The 22,163-nt window shown below is 50.6% G+C and overlaps 2 protein-coding genes across 4 annotated transcripts in view; both read right to left on the bottom strand.

Moving 5' to 3' along the window:
- Mapk8ip1 (mitogen-activated protein kinase 8 interacting protein 1) overlaps window positions 1–746 on the bottom strand; it is a 16,861-nt gene extending 16,115 nt beyond the window's left edge. The window contains exon 1 of the mRNA XM_055600290.1: window positions 616–746. Within this exon, the coding sequence (XP_055456265.1) occupies window positions 616–713 (98 nt within the window). The 5' untranslated portion in view covers window positions 714–746. The remainder of the gene's footprint in view (window positions 1–615) is intronic.
- A 2,209-nt stretch (window positions 747–2,955) lies between these two features.
- The window catches only part of Cry2 (cryptochrome circadian regulator 2), a 29,505-nt gene continuing 10,297 nt past the window's right edge, over window positions 2,956–22,163 (bottom strand). For 2 of the 3 annotated variants that reach the window (XM_055600258.1, XM_055600267.1), the window contains exons 4-12: window positions 20,499–20,683; window positions 19,809–19,897; window positions 16,797–16,937; window positions 14,215–14,526; window positions 13,846–13,997; window positions 13,528–13,730; window positions 13,175–13,267; window positions 12,140–12,281; window positions 2,956–5,104 (exon numbers count right to left, since the gene is read on the bottom strand). In XM_055600258.1, the coding sequence (XP_055456233.1) occupies window positions 12,142–12,281; window positions 13,175–13,267; window positions 13,528–13,730; window positions 13,846–13,997; window positions 14,215–14,526; window positions 16,797–16,937; window positions 19,809–19,897; window positions 20,499–20,683 (1,315 nt within the window). In that variant the 3' untranslated portion in view covers window positions 2,956–5,104; window positions 12,140–12,141. Of the gene's footprint in view, window positions 5,105–12,139; window positions 12,282–13,174; window positions 13,268–13,527; window positions 13,731–13,845; window positions 13,998–14,214; window positions 14,527–16,796; window positions 16,938–19,808; window positions 19,898–20,498; window positions 20,684–20,859; window positions 22,148–22,163 lie in introns of those variants that run through there. The other variant, XM_055600276.1, reaches the window with a different exon arrangement.

The raw sequence follows: 22,163 nt of genomic DNA, 5'->3' as shown, positions 1-22,163 counted from the left end.
ACACACACACACACACACACACACACACACACACACACACACACACAAGCAGGTTGGGTTCCACTGGTTGAGGCTGAGCTTTCTGCACCTGTCCTGAGATATAACTGACCAGGTGGGAGCTCCCCAAATCCAGAAGACCCTGTCCGGGACAGCCTAGCACCTGGCTCATCTGGCCAGGACAGCTGGAGGAGGGGCTCACGACCCTCCTTACGCCAAGGCTGTTCCCTCCGAGAACTGGAGCCTACGGGCTCCCAACCTTTAGCTCGCTTCCACCGTGGGCCAGAAATCTTGGGATGCAGCAGGTAAAGTCTGGGCACGTTGCTGCACCGGGATTCCAACCAAACCCCAGACCCATTCTCAGCGCAAAGGTGGAGGGGAGAGGCGACCTCCCGGGTCCCTGCCCCAGATTCATCCCGATCGCCCGACCCCAGAACACCAAGAATGGCGTAAGGAGCTGCGTGGTGGTGGTGGAGGACACGCCTCGGCCACCAACCTGGACTGGAGGTTGTGGGGCTAGGGGCTCGGCCAAGAAGGGACGCCGCCCTAGGGGTCCTTGGGGATTCCGAGGTTCGGGGCCCGGTCGAAGGGCGGGGCACGCGAGGCCGCAGTCCTCACCTGAAATTGGGAGGAGACGCGATGTGCAGTCCCAGGAATGGGGAGGCGGCCGGCGGGGACGCGGCGCCCCCGCCCAGGCCGCTCTCTCGCTCCGCCATTCCCGGGCGCAGCCCTGGCCATCCGGGCGGAGCGCGGCGCGGGAGGCGGCGGCGGCGGCGGCGGCTGGGAGGCGGAGGCGCGGCTAGGAGGCCGCCGCCGCCGCGGGGCTCGGACCGGGCTAGGGCGGGCGCGGTTCCCGGCGCGCGCCGCTTTGCCTGCGGCCCCGGCGAGAGCGCACCGTGCGCGCCCCCGGGCCGACTGGGGTCTCGTGGCCCCGCCCCCGCCCCGCCTCCAGGCGCTCTCCGAGGTGCTGACGCTTTGGCCCGGTGGCCCTGGGTCCACCTGGTCTTCAGCAGTATCCCACCGGACTCTCCAGCCACCAGCAAAGCTTTGCTCTCCCCCCACCCCCAAAGCTGGTCCTAGATCCAGAGCACCAGGTATATAGTGGTAAAGTCCTGCTCTCCAGATTTGGCTTTGCCTTCCACACCACTGGGGGGTGGGAAGGACGGTTGCAGAAGATGGCTGAGAAGGGAGAGAGTGGCGTCCAAAAGCAGTCAGCTTTGGAGCCAGGTGGCCTAAAACCATAGCTTGGCTCCACAAGTAAACAGGCAGTGGAGACTTTCATTGGTGACCTCACAGCTCTAAGGTTTGTCTTTCCCATGTGTGAAATGGGGTATGACCCCTCCATGACTGTGGTGAAAAAGAAACATAGTAGAGATGCTTGTTCCTGGGGGTGGGGAACACCCACCTGTGAACTGGGATCTAGCCCTCACGTCCTCCGGAACTCTGTCTAGAAGGGCACCTCTGTTAAGACCCCTTTGAGCCCCGGCTACACTGGTAACCTGAGCCATGCTCTTGGCTTCTTAGCCCTGTGGAGCCTCTTTATGCCAGGACTCCCCCAACACTTCATTTTCTTTAATTTCCAGGTTGTCCTGGAAGCTACTATGAAGCCTAGGCTGACTCTGAACTGGTAACAATATGCTTGTGTCTCTTGCTAAGCCTGAGGATTAGTGTGAATGCCCAGTTCCCAGCACTTAAACCTTCCCACCACGTTTTCCGCAGAGTACCCCTTTCACACCCACACAGTCCTGAACTGGCTTCTCCTACCCTGAGGCCCAGGACCTTCTTCTTGCCCCCAGAGCTGGCTTCTTGGGGGCCTTTAGGTTGCTTCTGTTCCTTGAACCCACCAGGGTTGAGCCGTGGCTCTTCCTAGTTGTGTTAGGTTCTCTCACACAACATGGGCTGCCTATGCTAGGGCTCCAGGTTTGATGGGTCAGAGTGCCTCCCACCCAGCTCCACTACCCCTGTGGCCACGTAGATGGAGCAGGACAGACAAATGCTCTACAGCCTGCGGAGTTCTGTTTGCAAATCTTGAGTGCCAACTGTGAACACTGCCTCCTTTTCCTTCCCCGAAATAAGCTGCAGGCACTCAATCTCCCTGCTTCGGTCCTAAAACCTAAAGCCTTGGTTGCCTCTCCCCTCCCTGCCACGGAAGCTTCACTAAGTAAGGTTTGGTCACTTTCTGTTTTGGCTCAGGCCTCTCACACTAGGCCCCACTGTAACCATCTGCTGCTTTGGTGTCTTCCTCCCCCCAGGAAAGCGGCCCTGCCTACTTATCGGGGCTAAAGTGTGCTCGTCTCAGCTGGGAAGCATCCCCAGGAAGTCCGAAGTGTATGTATGTAGGACAGTCTCATCTCATTGAAGCCTCTGCTCAAGAACAAAGGTGTCTATCTCAGCTTCTCCAGCCAAACCAAAGCAGGATGAGAAGCCCAGAGAGGGAGCCAGCCTGGTCTTGGAAGGAAGTAGGCCAGCAGGAGGTAGGAGGCAGAGCCAGGAATGACATGTGTCTGTAGAGCAGACCGTGATTTTCTTTGGCTTTGCCTGAGCCCCTCTCTCACCAGGAACACCCATGTACATGGAACTCTGGCCAGATGGTCCATGACAGAGCAAGCATCCTGGCCTCATGCTTGGCTGTGGCCTCCTTAACAGTGTCCAGAGGGCACATTTAGCACATCATGAAGAATGAATACAGACAGGACCCTGATTTTCAGCAGGCTACCTGATGCCATTGTAAGGTGGCACCCAGGAACCGGTCTCAGGGCTCTGTACGGTTTGGGCCGATTCTTGATTCTGACCAAGCTCTAGGGCTGCTACAGTAGCTTACAGCCTCCTATTATCCATGAGGGAATAAGACTCCTCACTCTAACAGTAGCAGTACGGCCAGGCTTAAAGCTTTACCCATGTTCATGCCCAGAAACCCCAGTTCCCAGGTAACCCACAAGATGGACTACACAACACAGCTTTACTCAGACAGGATCAGACATTTATAAAACAAGTAAATGTTCACAGACAAATTGGGCAAAACACAACCTTCCCAGGAATAGGGAACTCCATAAAGTGCTTCTTGCCTGCGACCATCTCTTCTCCATGCTACGTCCCAGGAGCAGGACATGGGGCGCTGTTCTGTGACAGCCCTCAAGGGCACTCAGGCTAGGCAAAAGGAGTCATGAAGCCACCCCAGCCCCCAGGCCACTCCATCACATAGCTCTGGGAGTAGACCATTTCATTCATTGGAAGGCTGTCCTGGGAATGAGCCAGCATGTCAAGGAGATGGAAGGGCAGGTGATCTTGCCAACTTGTACCTTGGGAAGAGAGCCATCATCAAAAAAGCAGAGAAGGGCATTGCCCCCATAGCTGAAGGTGTTGCGAAATAAATACTGGATCCAGACCTAGCCTTTGATCCTCTTCAGACCAGTTCTCCAGGCTTGCCTTGCTTTTCCTCTAGCAAGATCCCTTGGCTCTTTCCTCTTGGCCTGGGGCTAAGGAGCAGGGAGGCCACAGCCCAGAGCCCTGAACACATATCACCAGTGCCCCATTCTTCCACATGGTCACAGGATGCTTCTAATCAGAACGATGGACATGAACAGTTGGACTAAAGGCAGCTCTCTGCTGAGAAAACCTGAGGCCATCTCAAAAAGAAGCCTGTCAGATGTGCTGGACAGCTGGAGGAGAGGGGACCTGACCCCAGGGTTCTTGGGTTCTTGTCTGACACAGTGAAGGTCAGGGCCAAGGGCATTAACAACTCTGAGGCTAGGAAAGGTCACAGGGGAGGTAGAGAGGAAAAGGCCCAGAGGCCAGCTTAATGTTACATGTGAGAACAAAAACCCCAACAGGAACACACATACACACACACACACACACACACACACACACACACACACACGGCTCAAGTGCAGGCCATGGGGTGGAAGGAAGACTTGCTCAGTTGCACTCAGATCCTTCTTTTCACAACTTCTTTCTCCACAGGACGCTGCAGTGGGAGGGGGAAGGGACTCCCTGGAAAGCAGGCTTGGCTTCTCTGAGCCAAATCTTCCCCTGCTGCCCTGGAAGGGGATGGTGTGCCAGGTGTGATCTCTGCCTGACCTGTTGCCAACCGCCCCAGGTAGTGCCCCACCCCAGGCAGTCCCTCTGGGTCCCTTGAGGCCCAGTCCTGGAGCACTGACAGGGCTGTGTGGGTGTCACCTAGTGCAGGGCGAGTGGGGTGGGGGGCGGAAGCCTGTAGAGCACAGACTGGCCAGCTTGCCTGGCTGGTGTCAGCAGTACTTGCTGGAGCATTTCATGCCTAGGAGTGTGGCCTGAGGAGCCAGGAGCCCCTAAGCCATGGGTCCTGGTTTCCTCCACCAGCTCAGACCCTGGCTCATCCACAGCTCCTGGGAGGCCGAGACTGGACCCTAGCTGTTAGGGAAGGGCTAGAAGACTTGGGGTCTATGCCTCACTTGACTTCTAGAAGGTCCTACAGAGACAGATAATGCCATCTGAGGCTGGCATAGGCAGGATTGGGCACACAACACGCCAGCCAGTCTGCAGTGTTAGACACCCAGGGCCTGCCCTGCCAGTAACATGGGATTTTAAAAGAAGACTGTCCAACTGTTTAAGTCAGTATGGGAAGCAGCTACTCCAGCTGCTCAGGTTCTAGTGTCAGAAAGTGGGAACTAAGTCAGCAGGACTCTGGCTGCTTCTGGAACTTCATGCTTCAGATGAGAGTCAAAAGCTGTGGCCCTCTACCTCCCTGTCTGGAGATACGAGGGAGGAAGAGTTGTCTGGGGAGGCAGAGACCAGAATTTGAGCTAGGGCCCTATCACCCTACTAGGACAAGGAAGGGGACTCCCAGGGACAGCTTTGGGTCTTGTGTCTGGAGGTCAGGAAGCAGCCCTGGTTAGGAGGCATGATCCCTGGACATCTCCAGCCCAGAGTGTAAACAGATGCATGCACACGCAAATGGCACACTACGCCGCGTGCACGCACACACAAGCACACCTGCGTGCACACACACACACATACACACACTCTTGCTCGCTGTCTGTTGGTGACTGGCTTCTCTGTAGGTTTCGCTCTGTGGCCGTGGCAGCTCAGGCACCTGGGCTCTGCTCTCGGAGCAATGGCTTTCCAGCTGAAAGAGAAAAACATGTACAAAGGGGGCACTCAGGAGGCTGCTTAGCTGCCCAGGCCCAGCTCCTCTCGCTGCTTCCCTGGGGATTCTCAGACTGGGAGTGGGACAGCTCAGTGAATATGCTGCTTAGGCCACAATCCCCAGGGCCAGGCTGTTGCTGGACAACCACGGGGGGAATGGCTGAATACTGCATCTCTGAACCCAGGGAAAGTGTTCCCTGCACACGCTCTCCCCAAGGATGAGGACAGCAGAGGACAGGGCTGCATGCATGCCATCACTTGACAGCTTGAAGGACACTTGTTCATAGATGACAAGAGCACAACTCCTGCTTCTAGAGAGGGAGTCGGAGAAAGCAGCTCTGTGAGAAGTTTTGAAGAGTAAGGCAATGACTGGGTTTAGAAGCAGCAGCTGGACAAACTTCCACCCACCAATCACAGAGCCCTGGGCACGGGCTACAATGGGTGGGCAGGCGGGTGGGGTCCGGAGCAGAAAGGGGAATGGTGACACAAGCTCAGTCATCTTAAAGATTTAGAACAACTTGGATCCGGGCAGAAAGACAAATGGCCTCACCAGACACCAGAGGACAGGGTAAGCCCACTGCCTGTGGCGGCAGGCTGATGGAGTGGTTACAGTGCAGACACTCTTGTGTCCACAACTGATGTCATTGGTTTTGTGGCTCAGGTCTTGACTCCCAGTACCTTAGGCTTTGGCTTGTGACTGTCTTTAGGTAAAAATGAGATTACTAGGGTGACCTCAAATCCAAACTGGAAAAAGAACTTTAACCCGGACAGAATAAAGCATCCAACTTTTGCAAGCACCAGAGACCATGACCATGAACTCCAGACTCCAGAACCAAAGAGTTGCTTCTATAGTGCTTCACTACAGAGACCTCCCAGACCCTCCCAGATCCAGACAACCTGTTATCCCTCCCTTTGCATAAATGAGAAACTGAACTGACGGGAGTGTCCACACAAATAACCAACACAGGAATTCCCAGGCCTTCAGGACTCAAAAACTATGGATGCTTAAAACTAATTATTTATGTGTAAGAATGTTTTGTACATGAATATCCAGTGCCCCTAGAAGCCAGCCAGGATCCCCTGAGACTGAAGTCACAGATGGTTTTGAGTAGCCATGTGGGTGCTGGGACTTGAACCTTGGGACTTCTGCAAGAGCAGCCAGTGGTCCTCTGAGAGCACTGCTATTTGCTTTTTAACCAGTAAGTAATCTTTATATTACTCCTCACCAAGACCTACAAGATGTAAAAAGCAAGAAATTCAACATAGCAGCGTAGAGACTGACAACTAAGCAAAAATAAGTGGACGGTGTTGGCAACGGAAAAATACTCTTAAAAGTCAGACACACCAGGCAGTGGTGGCACACGTCTTTGATCCCAGCACCCAGGAGACAGAGGCAGGCAGATCTCTGGTCTACAGTGAGTTCCAGGACGGCCAGAGCTACACAGAGAAATCCTGTCTCAAGAAACAAAGACAAAAAGGTCAGATGAATTTGGAGATGGATAGAAACTCAGCCTTTTAGCACATTCCATCCAATCCATCTTTAGTGTTTATCAGATGCAGCTGAGGCAGCCTTGGGCTCCTGCTCCTCCTGTTTCCACCTCCCAGGTGCTAGGACTACACATGTTCATGTGCATGTAATCCTTTTAAGGCCACATGCTAAATGTAAAGCCACCTGCACCTGGGAAGTGATACGCTCTAGGCTTTTGAAGCTGGGCCAAGCACACACGTGGACACGTGCAGTCTAAGTTCAGCCGTCTTCCCCTTGCACAATGTACTGCAGTGTCCAGACTTGCCTTTCCGTTCCAGAGACACTCCTTTGTTTCTAGGGTGCACTGCGTTACAGAAACACTTCTGAGTATAATTCCCACACAGAGCTGGCCTCGCTGTGAGACCTGAGCTGAGCTTCCTTCCGGAACACCAACTCCACTGCTATCTCCACATCTCCGTTTCGTTTCTGCTGCCTTCTGCGCTTGGGCTCATGGAATTATGGACAAATCTTTTCAACATTTAAATTCATTTTAACTGATACATAAAATGGTACATAATGGCATATTATGTGATTTTGAAAAAATATTTTGCCCATCTCTCTTCTCTTCATAGACAGTATCTCATATAATACAGTTTGGTCTTAAAATTGCTATGTAACTGATGATGACCTTGAACTCCTGACCCTCCTTCCTTAGTCTTCCAAGTGCTGGGACTCCAGGCATGCATCATGCCTAGCTTATCATGTGCTATTCTAACACATGTACATACTATGTGTTTCTGAGATCAATTTAAATGTACTGCCATCAACACTTATTATCATTTATGGAAAGCATTTGACCTCCTTTCTTTTGGCTCATTTCCAGCTCAGGAGCTGAGACCCAGCTGAGATATACCTGGACATTCTGCAGCCAGGAGCACAGACCTAGGATGCTGAGCCAGGTTCTCTGGGAGGACTGGGCTGCCTCCATCTCCTCACTGGAAAAGTTGTCAGTGACACACCTGTCACATTGCAGCTGAACAAGCGTCAGAGGAACAAGGGGGGTTTTAGGCAGTGAAACCTCAGCACTAACACAGCAAAGGACAGACAGGAGAGGAGCTCCTTGGGCCATGGCTCTCTGTGCATGGAGGGGCTTCTCTCAATAGACTGCTGTGCAGTGCAAGAAAGAAATGAAGCACACGTGCTGTCCCGTGGTAAACTCACTGGACCAATGAGTTCCGACCAAAAGCCGGTGCGGAATTGGAGGCTGATGGAACCCTGTGTCAGCAGCTCTGGGGGTTACGGGAACCAGCTGACAGGACTGCTATTTGGAAGCTCACTGTTTTCTCTTTCAGCTTAATGAACACTGTAAAAACTAAATGTAGAACATTCGGTTGGCGTGGGTTTGAGGCAAGCATGGAAACTACTGATCCTAGAGATGTTTTTCTGGAATACTGATTTAAATTGTAATGATTGCTCATGAGACAGCAAGTGCCAGAGACAGCAGGATCACAATGCCATAGAGCAGAGCTAAGAGACTAAATGTGGGGAATGATTACTCAGACCTTGGCCTGCAGCCCAACTCACATGACTAAAATGAACAGAGGATGGGCAGAAAGGGGCAGGTCTTTCCGTCCACACAACTGACTGGACCCACAGGCTCCACTCTGTGGCCCAGCAGTTAAGTGATCAATGTCACTCTGAAGCACATGAAAGGCAGCTCTGTGCCTTCTCTGCCTGGTGTGCTTCACTTACTTTTCACACAAGGGTTTTGATTTTCTCCCTGACATCCCTACATGTGTGTCCCAGCAGTAGAACAGGTGACAAAGCACTTCACAGATGTAAGGGTTAATCGTGGTTGTCATCTTGATCAGATTTGGGACTAAGACTTGCCTCTGAGTGGGTCTGTGAGGACGTTCCCTAGAAGGACTAACTGAGGGCTAAGCTTCTCTCCAGGGGCAGTGACTTCTAGCAGCAGCCTACATATGGAGTCCTGAGAGAAAAGCAGGGGCAAGTCTGTCTGCTTGCCTGTGCTCCTTGTTGCTAAGTGCACCTACCCTGCTGCCGCTGCCGCCGCCATTCTTAACTGACACTAGAACCCAGCTTCTTTGACCTTCCAAAGCTCTTGAGGAATCTTTCTGGCCTTCAGCACCAGCCTTGCAGAATGTGCAGTTCCTGGGTTCTTAGCCTCTCCAGTGTGCCATAGTGGTTAGACTATATAACACAATCTAACACATTATTTTGTAAACATGAGCATTCTGCTGGGTCTGCTCCTCTAGAAGGCCTAATACGAAAGGTGAGGGTCTTGAGACCCAAATGTCCTAGCCTGCATGCAGAAGCCACTGTGTTCTGCTCTTCTGGGGTTTCCAAAACACATGGCATTCCTACTGCCTATCTTGGAAAGAAGTCTGCTCCTGTCACGTCCTCTGACCTCTTGGCTCCTCTTCACCCTCAAAAGCTTTGCCTGGCTTAACTACCTAATGAAGACAAAGAGCAAAGCTGTGAAAAGCAGCCCCCAGACATTTAGTAGATGGCACAAGGAGCACCCAGACTACAGGGTAGGAAAGGTACTCCTATGCACAGCTGATGTCACTTGCATTAGCATCAGGTCTCCCAAATGGCTCCTGCCCACCCAGCTCTCTGTAGGGCCCCGCCCAGGGCTTAGTCTCCTTCGGATGCTGGTCTGACTGTCCTGTTCCACAGGTGGCTTCTCTCCCAGGAACTCCCTCAAGGGGCCCCTCTGCCTGGTCTAACAGTCTTCCAGAGCTTCAGGCTGAATAAACAATGATCCCAATAATCCCCATCCCAGAAGGAAGCACTGCGCCGTAGTACTTCTGCACTAAGCCCAGGCTATAAGGCCTACACACTGTGTGACGCTGCTGGTGTCTGCCATGATCTATACTTCTAACCCCACCCAAGCCTTCCTGTCCCAGACAACAGTCCAAGACAACGATTCTTAAAGCTCAGTTCCTGAGTCAGCCAACCCTGCGTGTCCCAGACTCTCCTTTCTCTTCTTAGGCAACTGCATCTTTTCTTCATAACATTTATAGCTTCTTGAAATTAAAACATCTCTCCTTACACTCTCTCCTCCTACCTGTATCACCCGAGGTGAGGTGGGGGCTGCCAGTCTAGCTCACAAAATGCCCCAAGCCTAGGACCTGTCATGGGAGTTGGAAACATGGGATGTACGTTAACTGAGCGAGTGAGTACAGTCAACCCTGCTGTCCTGTTCCTGCCTTAAGGAGGCAGACAGCTGAGCTGCAACAACCATCTTGGGCCTACCAAACCAGAATCTGTAAACCTCATCTTTGAGCCCCTGAAAGTAAGAAAAATGTCCCACTCTGTTTTACCCAACCAGTAGGGCTTGGTACCGAGGCTGAGTGCCCATTATCTGACACGCCCTGACCAGAGGTATTTTAAAGTTCAGGGTTTTGTGGATTTAGGGATATCTGCACAGACTTCACTATTGACACTCAAATGGTTTTGGATTTCAGAGCATTTGGATCTAGGAGCTTGAATTAAAGGATGCTCAACTCACATCAGCACCCCAACATGTTCTTGACTGGTATCTGTGCTTAATTTTGGGAACAACCTGATTTTCAGGAAGGAAAACTATCCTCCTAGAGATTAAGTAATTTGCATAAGATTGTGTGAACTTTAAATTGATTTTGCTGTTGTTTACAATACTCTTTACTCTGCCTGAATCCAATTCCTCTTTCAGGTTCCCTGCTGTAAAGTTCAGTTTCACGTTCCTTCATCACATAGTCCATCAACAGCTCTCTTCTAATAAGCTGCGAGTCTGCGTCATTTGTTTGGGAACTGTAGGCTGTTAGTCTGCCTTGCTGTGCTGGAATCCACATTAATGTGGCATGCTCTCTATGTCATTTTTCCTGTACACCTACATGCAACAAGCCATGCTGGCCTGTATGTCATCAGCTTTACTGTGCGGCCTTGACTAACATACCTAACCTTTCTGCTTACTAATCTTGCCTCAAAAGCAGGGAATTTGGGCTGGAGAGATGGCTCTGTGGTTAAGAGCACTGACTGCTCTTCCGGAAGACCTGGGTTCAATTCCCATTATCCACATGACAGCTCACAACTGTCTGTAACTCCTGTTCCAGAGGATCAGATACCCTCACATAGATATACATGCAGTCAAATACCAATGTATATAAAATAAAAAGAACTAAAATTTAAAACTGGGAAATTTACCAAGTACACTCATTAGCCATCACACACTGTGCTTAGCACCACAAAGAGCATAAAATTTTAGCGGCTGGCTCTTCCAGGGACAAAGCAGCGCAACCTTGTCTTCCCACTGGCAATGTCTAGATGGCAAAAGTACCAGGTACTTGCCATCTCACTGAGCACAAAAACCAAGACATTCGCCCTAGTGAGGCCCTGAAGTGATCAAGACCAGAAAGAAGAACCAAAAAGCTCCAAGGTGAAAAGCACCATCCAATCTACTGATGCATGGAACAGGCTGATAAGAGAGGATGACAAACCTGATTAAGAGAGGATGGCAATCTACATTTCTCCAGTATTGGCTTGAAAGCCTTTTCTGTCTTGGGGAAGGAGACACAAGGAGGAAGCAAGACTTCCTTCCTTCCTTCCTTCCTTCCTTCCTTCCTTCCTTCCTTCCTTCCTTCCTTCCTTCCTTCCTTCCTTCTTTCCCTTCCCTTTTTAATGATTCAGGAACCCTCTAGAAAAGATGAGCATTGACAGGGATGTGCAAAGCCACAGCCTCGGTGAGAAGAGGAGACGTTCTGCAGGTAGCGGCAGAAAGCTAGTTCTGGGCCCTCTAGCCCTTCCTGGCTCAGTGTTGCCCTCATCTGGCCTACAGGACACAGCCTCACACCTGCCACTTCACAGCTTCACATCCAGGTCTGATTTGACTCATGTTAAGAGACAGAAAGAACAAGTAAACAAACAGAACAAAACTAACCTTCTCCTCTTCCTTCACCCCAGCCAGAAAACAAAGGATTTCAACTTCTAAATTTCTTTGATTCAAAATAAACTCTTCTTTCCTTAAAAATTAATAATTTCCTTTTAAATTTTAGATGGTAAACTGGACATGGTGGCTCACATCTGAAATGCTGGCACTCAGGAAAATGAGGCAGGAGGATTGCTCCAAGCTGAAGATTAGTTCAGCTACACAGTGAGGCTCTGTCTCAAACAAACCAATAAATAAACCCCCTAAAGGTTTAGAACAGTGGTTCTCAACCTGTGGATCAAGGCCCCTTTGAGGGTTGCATATCAGATATTCTGTATGACAGATATTTACCTTTTAATTCATACCATAGAAAGTAGCAACAGAAACAATTTTATGGTTGGGGGGTCACCACAACATGAGGAACTGTATTAAAGGTCACAGCACTAGGAAGGTGGAGAACCACTGGTTTAGAAGGTATGAAAGGCAGAATGGCGGGATTTTGAACTGAACTTCTACCCCTCATCCCAATCAGATTTTAATCTGGTTTGCTGTTTCAATCTCTAGCAGGCAAGTAGTAGCTTTCTAACCCATGACCCCCTCCCTCCGCAAGGACTCACTCTCAGGCATCCTTGCTCGCTGGCTCTTGGGCAGGCATCTCTGTCACCCTCGCACGCTTGCTTAGTTCTTCACCAGGAGGCTCCTCAGCTGCTTCCAGCTTGCGTTTGGGGGAAGCTGGTCCACTAGATAATGGTCTGGGGCCTGTGGAGACACACAGAGAACAATCATAGTTACATACCATAATGGTCTCACGCTGTGCAATGACTGCTCTTTGGGGACAGGAAGCCCTGCCATGGCCTCTTTTCAGCAGTGGAATTGGATGAGAAGGGCATGAGTTGGCCTGCTGGCACCACAGCCAACTTCTGGTCCTCAGGTCTTTGGTCTAGGTCAGAGACTGATCTGGTGTATCTGCTGTCCTTGCTCTGAAGGTGAGGCTTTCCCTTTGCAGCCCTGGGGAAATTCTGGGAGTTCTGGCCACCTGCACACTATGGAGTATTCCCATGCTGACCAGCACCCTTGCTCTTTCCTGCTGCTTCTCATGCCTAGACCCCTGTGCCACCTTATTCCCCATCTCTCCATCCTTACACTGTTCCTCACTGTTCACTGTTTATGTGGCAGGCAGTGAAGTTTTAAAACTCAACCGGGCCTTGTCCGGCCCTGCTGACTCCCTTCAATGCAGGAAGGCAGGGCGACTTGAGACAAAGTTGCTCTGCTCACCTGTCCATGGCTCTGGATCCCTTCTATTCCTAGAGTGAACTCTGCTCACTCCTGCTTCTGGAGCTTTTCTTGCTATTTCCTTTCCTGGTTCTTATCATGCTAAACAGTGCTTAGAAAGCATCACCCCTTGGCTGATTCTATTTAAAGTAGCTCTAAGAAAGCCCCATTCCTAGCCCCACATCAAGCCACCCAATGCTACTTCCCTCCAAAAATCTTAAATGAACGCTCTTATATGATCGTCTTACAGTGTGCTCTAGGTGAAATATAGGCTTCACCAGGCACATGCTCATTTGACATAGGGCCTGAGTGACTGAGGTGGTGGTGGGGGCACAGACCACAGAAGGCCAGGGAGACCAGAGGCCAGTGTAATTACTCACCCGTATTGCTGATGCTCCCAGCCTGGCTAGAACTGGGCTCTGCCACAGGGTGACTGAGGTCTTCCACACAGGAAGGGACAGATGCTAGCAGACCTGGGGGATAAAGCAAGGGGTAGTCAGAATGCACACAAGATTAAAAGAGCTGTGGGTCATGAGAAACAAAGGAGCCCAGAGGGCAGGACCAGGACACAGCCTCGCCTTTTCCCAACACCCCACAGCTGCTGCTCAAAGAGCCCAATCTGGCCCAGCCTGCAGTGTCTTTCACAGCCTGGAACCAGTAAACACCTGAAAAAGCCTTAGGTTAAGTCCTCCCCTGGGTGAGTGAGATCTCAGTAGGGGTAGGGGCTCCTTACAGAGTCCCCGGTATCGTGAGAGCTGCTGGTAAATCTGCTTCATCCGCTCAATGTTGAGCCGACTAGTCTCTGCATGGTTGACAATGGGCCGTGGGTAGTCCACACCAATGATGCACTTGGCAGCCTTCTGAACCGACTCTGGGGCATTCCAGGGCTCATAGATGTAGCGAGAGGGGAACCCTTTCAATTTGGGCAGGTATCGCCTGAAACACACCAGGTAATTTGTCAGCACAAGTGGCTCTTCTTCAAAGGGCCCAGGATACTCCAGCCCAGGAGGCCACAGTGGTCCAGAGCCAGAAAGTGTGGCCTGCACCTTACCGAATATAGTCCCCGCTGGGGTCTGTGCGTCGACCGAAGCCCACAGGGCAGTAACAGTGGAAGAACTGTTGGAAGAAAGCGCTGCAGGACAGCCACATCCAGCTTCCCGCATTCACGCTGAAATCTGCGTCCAGGAGCAGCTCGTCAAACACCTACACAGGAGACAATCAACCTCCTTGGAGACCTGACTCTCTGGCTCTCTCCAAGTCTATAACAGTGTAACTCCCCAAGAGGCCAAAGCCCTTCCGTTGAGGGCCCAGAGGATGTGGAAGGGATCGCCTGGACCCAGAGATCCCACCCCAGCCCCCAGCCTAGAAGGAACTGCCCTTGGCTAGGCCTGGTCACAGGGTACAGGCCGCTTGCACTCACCCGGACCCCGCTCTCCCAGCTGACCCAGAGGTCCCCGCGGGTGAGGAAGCAGGCCACGGCGTGCCGGGCCAGGTGGTGGATCCAGCCCTCCTGCCTCAGTTGGGTCATGATGGCGTCAATCCAAGGGAAGCCTGTCTTGCCCTCGGCCCACTTGGCCAGGGCTTCGGGGTTGCGGTCCCAGGGGATCTGGATGCAGATGGGGTTCCCCTCCATTCGGTCAAACCTGGGGTTGTTGGTGGCCGCTGTGTAGAAAAACTCTCGCCACAGGAGTTGTCCGAATAAGGAGAGGGGGGGTGTGCTGTTCCTCTTCACCTGAGGGTGGGTAGAGCACACAGAGGTGAGTACCTGCGTGGTTCTTAACACTGTGATGCCCACATCTCCTGCACAGAGCAACCTGTGGCTCCAACCCCCCTAGATGTGCAGAGGAACTAGACTTACAAGTTCACAGTGTACAACATACAAGCCTTGCCCTGAGCACCAAGAATGCCTTCAGAGGGTTAGGGGTGGGGGAATGGTACTATGGAACTCTGCCATGGGAACCAAACTCTTCAAGACTACTCAGGATTCTGTGGCTCTACCTGCTAGAAAGCTGAAGGGATTTTACATATCATCAGCAATTAAAAACTATGACATCTGAACACATAAATAACTCACAGAACCCAGAAGTTCGGTTGGTATATACCTACGGCCTTTACTCTAGCTGCTAACTAGTGTTCATAGTACTGGAACGTACTTTGCATGCTCCCAGAGGAGAAAGAAAGAACACCAACCCAGTTGCAAACACACTGACCTACAACGGTGACCTACCTGCAACATACACCGATATAACACTGGCACAAAAGCTGTCGGAGTAACCAACCACTATGTGATTGATTTAAGGCCCACTCCATGAGATGGAACCCATCCCTGACACTGCCCACATGGCCACGAGCCTGAGACTAGATGCCTTGGACCTACAGGAAAACTAAAGACTACTGTTCTGCTAAAAGAATGTAGCAATAAAATGACTCCTAATGCCATTCTGCTATACTCATAGAGTATCTTGCTCAGCCATCATTAGAGAAGCTTCCTCCTGTAGTAGATGGGGTCAAATACACAGACTCACAACTGGACAAAGTGCAGAGAGTGAGACACCTCAGAATACTCAGTCCTAAATAGGATGTCTCCATCAAATCTCTCCCCTCTGGGCTCTTTGGAAGAGGATATGGAAAGACTGTAAGAGCCAGTGGGTATGGAAACAAGGTCTTCTAGATGGAACAGGATTGAAGAACACGTGAACTCACAGAGACTGGCAGCATGCACAAAGCCTGCACAAGTCTATAAGTCAGATGGGGTTCCAGCTCTGAGAGAAGTGGACACAGGCCCCATCTCTAACCCAGAAGCTATCTCCAACTGATAACTACTTACAAAGAGAAATTAGTTTTCTCCAGTGGAGTCTTTTTGGGTATACAAACTGCATGAGCAGAACCCAGCAGTAGATGGCGACCACAAAACAAAGTCAGTGGTGGTTTTGGAGGTTTTTTTGTTTTGTTTTGTTTTAAATCTCATTAATACTTTGGCTGGGCACTTTCTATCTTTCTTTCTTTTAAACCTTACAGGACTTTTGTAACATTATGGTTTCCGGTTTTGTGCTTTTATGAGATTTTCAAGTGTGTGAATGTCTGTGTCTTTGTGTTTATATGTGTTTCATGGGCTTTTTCTTTGGCTCTTCCCCCACCCCCCCTGTTCATTAGTTTTGTCTAATTCAGGTTTGTTTGCTTTTATTTTCGTTTTCTTCTTCTTTTTTTAGATGCCTGTTTGTATTCTAATGAGACAGAGAAAGAAAGGGGGTGGATATGAGTGGGTGAGGAACTGGGTAGGATCTAGAAGGATTGGGCGATGGGAAACTGTAATCAGAATATACTGTATAAAAAAATTAAGAAAAAAAATTAAGAAGTTTCAAGTCTGGATTTTAGTTAAATAATGTATAAGCAACAATCCAAGACAGGAAAGGATTAGGTTGATTCTATACAAATGATGACCTCCCCTAATTGCCAAAGCTACCCCATGCCATGAAGCTGATGCTGGCTGGGCTTGAGAAAGCAACACTTAGAAAGCAAAGACACAGTATGACCTCAGGAGCTTCTCCAGGGAATGCTTTGCCAAGAGGCTCCAGGCTGCATGGCACAGTCCTGTATGCAACCCTTCCAGGCCTCCCTTGGACTTCCCCTTTAAATTCTGGTCCCAGCTCCAGTGATGGCAGCTGAGCCTTTTTGCTTAGGATTGCCTCTGGCCTCACTGCTCACCTCCAACCCTGAGGTCCCAAGCCTTACCAGCTGCTAGTGAATGGACCACCTCTAAAGCCCCCGAGGCCAGCTTTTCTGTCTTGTCTTCAAAACCATAGGAGAATCTAGATTCATTCACATCAGTGACTCAGTTGTGCACAGCTGTCACCTCTTGGAAACCAACATGTCCTGTTTCTCTGAGTTGAGTGTCTCCAGGACTCTCAGAGCCCGGCCCCAAAGCCAGAGAGAAGGGCCCTTTCTGAGATGACTGGCGACGGGCGCTGCGCCTAGGTGGACTGTGCACTGCCTGCCCCTCACCTTCTTATACAAGTCCCACAGGCGGTAGTAGAAGAGGCGGCAGGAAAGGCATCCAAAGCGCAGGTAGGGGCTGAGGCCCGTGGGGCTGGCCAGCAAGGAATTGGCATTCATCCGAGGTCTCTCATAGTTGGCAACCCAGGCCTACAGAAGACAGGTGACAGAAGGGTGTCACAGAGTGAGGAGCCAGGCCTTGAACACTGTGTGCATTCCACTCCAGGAAAGAGAGGCATCCATGTTCTTGCTCTGACTTCAATGTTCAGGCTGTGGGATGATTGTGATGACTTACTCAGCTCCTCAACTACTTAGCTATTAAATAAGGGCATTCCCTGTCTCTGGGGATTAAATGAAGTAGAAAAGAATGCTTAGAACATGGAACAAACTCTGTAATTACACAGAAGAGGGGAAGGCACATGCTTTAAAGAAAACAATATTCCTAGCTCAGTCCCTGCTCTTGTCACCAAAAGCCTGTAGGACACCCAGGGACTTCTCACCATTGTTAAACAGCCAGGAAAACAAGAAACTTCCAACCCATTTCCAGAGACCAACAGAGCCATTCACTTCTGTGGCCTCTTGTCTTACATTAGTGGTCTTGTTTTCCTCACCCACAGGCCCTGGCACGCTACTCTGCTTTCCAGATACACTGTTCTGAGGAGGGTTCTCACAAGACCTTAACAATACTTGGAATATCTATTATGCCATCATCTTCTACAGAGTAACTGGGCTCAAAATGTTCTGTGACTCTCTTGGGGTCAGGGCCCTGGTAAGAAACAGGCTGCAGAGAGCCTGGGAGTCTCACTTTAGACCTGAATCTCCCATACTATTATCTTTGTTCCTAACACCTTTCCTTCCTGCCCACTCTAACATGTCCCCCTCAGCTTTCAGGTGTCCTTTCTTCCTGTGACAAGCAGGCAGGAGCAGCTTATGTAAAACCTCACCCTTCCTCAGCCAGGTGGAGAAACACCTCAATTTTCAGACACCCAGTATCAGTTTTTTAAAGATTTGTTTATTATGTATACAATATTCTGCCTGGACACCAGATCATATTACAGATGGTTGTGAGCCACCATGTGGTTGCTGGGAATTGAACTCAGGACCTCTGGAAGAGCACACAGTGCTCTTAACCTCTGTGCCATCTCTCCTGTTATAATGGTTTATAAAACTCCCCAGTTGCAAGTACAACACTTGATTGATAATTAACCCCAATGCTCTTTGCTCCTGCAACCTTCTGACCTGCTGCTTTCCTAATCCTTAGTCCATCTGCAACTAAACAAATGTGTTTGGAGGCTTTCCATGTATGCCCTATTCATCAGTCTTTCTAGCTCCTAGAACATCCTGATGTAAATGGCTGCTCCCTTTAGATCTGAAGAACCAAAAAGGTTAAGTTCTTCAATCCAGTACCTCTGGTTTGCCCAGTAAGTGGAGAACAGGGTAGCTACCATCCATAGGTGTGTGGAAAATGGGCTCCTGATTTGGTGATTTGAGGGGCAATACTCTACAAAATACCTTTTTTGTTGTTGTTGTTTTTCAAGGTAGGGTTTCTTTGTGTAGCCTTGGCTGTTCTGGATTCACAGTTCTGCCTGCCTCTGCCTCCCTGAGTGCTGAGATTAAAGATGTGTACCACCACATCCAGCTTACAAAATACTTTCAAGGAATAAAGATGAGGATTCCTCAGGCCACAGGTTAGTTCTGTGCATCGTCAGTCTTACCCCTCCTGCCATTTCCTTTGTCTGCTCCATCCCCTGCTCCTGACCAAACTTCTGTCTCCAAACAGCCTAAGAATCTCTGGGCCCGGTATTTTGTTTTGTTTGTCTATTTGTTTTCCTTTTTTCCTTTCATCTGGTGCTAGGATGGAATGAGGGTTTTGAACATATCTGGAAAACACTCTCACACCAAGCTCTATCCCAGCCCTGGTCAGAGCTCTCGCTGTAGACACAGAAAGCTGGTCCCTCACTGCTGCTGACTCTGGGCTTCATCTTTCAGATTGGAGGAACTTGTTTTAGCCTCAGCTAAACAAGAAACATCAGGATGGGAATATTAAGTCTGCTGAGCTAAGGAAGGCTGAGGCCATCAGCACAACCTTCAGGTGCTGGCTGGGCACTCCTGAGGCTGGGGAAGATCCTTCCTAAGCAGGCCATCTTGGGCCCTTAGTCCATTGTTGTCATCTAGCCGCTGGTGAAACACCTTGCCACTTGAGCAGGAGGAGAAAAAGCTGTGCTTGTAAAGGCCAGATTACAGAGACTGAAGGGCCAGGAAACTCGGAGGGGAGAGTACTCAGTCCTTGGAAGCTACTCTGCTTCTCTGGTCACAAGAGGGTGAGGACCATGGACAATATGGAACAGTGCCTCTGGGCCTCAGACTCTTCCTCTTGCTGAGTCCCTCTGCAAAGAATGGGGGCTGTTTGCTATCTGGAACTAAGCAAATGGAATGCAAAGCTGTGGAGGAAACAATAAAGATGGGGAGAGGCCATCTGATACTAACAATTGACCTTAGGGGCTTTACCAACTGAACAGTCCTGTGGATTGGTTCTCACTCTGTAGCCCACTCTGGCCTGGAAACTAAAGCAATCCTTCTGCCTCAGCCCTCTTCCATGCTAGATTACAGGTATGCACCAAGCCTGGTTGGATGCCCTTGCAGTAAGCAAATCCTATCCACAGAAGAAAGTTAATCTGGTACAAACTGTGTGTGGCATGGAACCACGCCTCCCTAGGCTACTTAGAAATGGTATGACCTCAGGCAGGTTACTCAACCTCTCTAAGCCCAGCCTTGTAATCTGTCAGATGGAGAGCCTAATGCCTGCCTGTGGGGCTGCTGGACAGACAAAGGGAGAGAGTGCAGTCAGGCACGTAAGCCTGCGGCCAGGGCAGGGGTGAGGTCTCTAGCCAGAAGCTGCTGTTAATTTTGTCATCAGAAAGAGTTTTCAGTTTTCAACCAATCGAAGATTGATTGACATGAACCTGACCTACACCCCCTGCTGTGCAGCTGCAGTTCTGTGGCTCGGAGACAGGGCCATACCTTTCGTTCCAAGTGCTTATCCAGGCGGGCCAGAGCTTCTGTCTCTCCTCCTTGCCAGACTGCTGGGCCAAGTCCTTCTGTGGGGAACCCTATAAAAGGAACAGCAGGCTATAGCATTGCAGATCAGATCACCTCAGAAAGAGCTTGGGAAACACCTTTAAGGTGATTAACAGTTATAAAAATGATCACTTCCATTATTCACACTGATCTGTTCTTTAAACAAAACCATAGACCTTGTACTTGATGCTATTGGGACTCAGAAAACCCTTAAAATGAAGAAGGCTAGCTTTATTCAGATCAGAAGATAGTCTGGGAGGAGGGAGAGAGGGAGGTGGACTGGATACCCAGAGACTGGGTTAGTCATCTTAGTGGAGAAGCCCACTGACCAGCGACAGACACACCTCTTCTGTCGGAGAGAGGAACAAAGAGGAGCAGCCTGGCAGGGCATAAGCAGGTCATGGAGGTCAGGTAGGTGGGTAACAGCAACTTTTTCTGGTTTTGTTTTGTTTTAGACAAGGCCTCAGGTAGCCCAGGCTGAACTGTTTCTCCTGCCTCTGTCTCCCAGATTCTGAGATTACAGGCGCGTGCAACTAGGCCAGTATTTTCTAACTCTGACAAAGAAGGAAACAAGAAAGCCACATCCCATACAGGAAGCAGCAGCCTGTATGATGTGGCACAGGACATACGAACCCAGTTCCTCTAGGGAAGGCACTCCATAGGTGTCATCATGGTTCTCCTGGATCTCTGCCTTGCAGCTCTCCATCTGCTGGCTGCTCACAGCTCCCACTGGCTTCTTGGGCAGCTCCATGCGGCTGATGATAGCCTGAAAGCGCTTGTAGGTAAGGGGTGGTTTCTGCCCATTCAGTTCGATGATTCTGGAGAGGCCAAAGCACATCTGAAGTCACTCCTGAAGTCCTTTATTTTGGGGTCCCTGACCACCCAAAAAATAGCCCAGACTTAGAAGCTCTGAGGGTCACTCTCCTCATCAGCTCATGGTCCCACCTCTTGAGTAGAAAGGGGGGGCGCAGGGGAAGCTGTATCTCCATTTTACCGAGAGGGAAAATGAAGCCCAGAGAGCTGGAACAGGTGCCTCAGGTAATGGAGCAAGGCAGGGCCAGAGCTGGGACTCAATTCCAGGTTCCCTGGTGTCCACGTGGAGACGCCTAGAGACAGAGACTGACCGTATCTCTCTAATCAGACAGAAAAATCCCCCATGGGCCTTCTGGGAACCTTTTTGACCACACCAAGGGCCTCTCTCCACCCCATTTCGAACCGCTGAGGGATGTGCGGTGTGGGCTGTGCCATGCTCCTCTCTTGGAGGCTCACCCTCCTGATAGCCCTAGCTAGTTTACTAGAGCAGAGTTGTGGGGGGCAGCTGATGCTCCCCAAGTCAGAGCCTGGGAGTGTGCTAAACAACAACAACATAAAGAGTTCTGCAGCGTGCCAAGAGCTTTCTACAAGCAAGAAGGAAAGGCAAGAGGGCTGAAGAAAAGAGCCACATGCCTCTGTATAAAGCTGGGTGGTTGGCAGCCAGATTCCTCAGCTCTTGCTGCCTGAGAAGGAGCTTATGCAAAGGCTGCCTGTCTGAGTGAGTTCATTTCCCGGTTTGTTCTCCCTCTGCTGCCCCCATTTGCCCAGACAAAAGCTGGCTGCTCCTTCTGCAGTCCCTCCCCTCCTCTGGCACGTGGCAGGGGAAGGGCTCCACACCAAGCCTCTCCTCCTGAGGGCTTGGCTCACGTGCACGGCTGTGTGACCCAGCCTCCTGGCAAGCAACCCTTGGTTGGGGAGGGCAGGGAGCAGCAGCAACAAAAGAGCGACATCTCCAGTAGGGAAGGGGGGACAGAGCACAGAGGCTGGCCACTGGGCAAGAAGGCATAGTTAACAGCACCCTGCAGGGGTCTCTAGAGCCCTCAAACAGCATCAAAATACATGGCCTGGAAACCCAAATAGGCAGAGCAGAGCCAGGAATTGTCCTAGGGCTTTAAAGTAGGTCTGTGGGAGCAGAGACCTGCTGGAGGGGTGGCAGATGGGGTCTGCCAAGGTTAGGATATTACAGTTTGGGAGCACAGCAGGAAGCTCAATAAGTCAAAGACAGATCTGTGAAAACCCTGTATGGAGATAGATCCTCCCTGCTTACACTGCTTGGGCCTAACCAAGACTCTGTTATCCAAACTGGGAAACCTCATGGTGACTTCTTTAGTCCCCAACTCTGGCCCATTCTTGTCCAGTTTCTAGAAGATACTGTACCTTGTGAGCCAGGTAGCCCTCGTGCTGAACTGGTGCAAGTTCCACTTAAGAGGAACCTAAATCACCAACCCTAACCATGAGCAACCTTACCAAGCGCCCCCATGTCTT

The sequence above is a fragment of the Psammomys obesus genome, unplaced genomic scaffold, assembly GCF_907164565.1.
Source record: "Psammomys obesus unplaced genomic scaffold, mPsaObe1.curated_primary_1811, whole genome shotgun sequence".
Classification (NCBI taxonomy): Eukaryota; Metazoa; Chordata; class Mammalia; order Rodentia; family Muridae; genus Psammomys; species Psammomys obesus.
The sequence above is the reverse complement of the archived record's forward strand: the minus strand, read 5'-3'. Positions and strand labels throughout refer to the sequence as shown.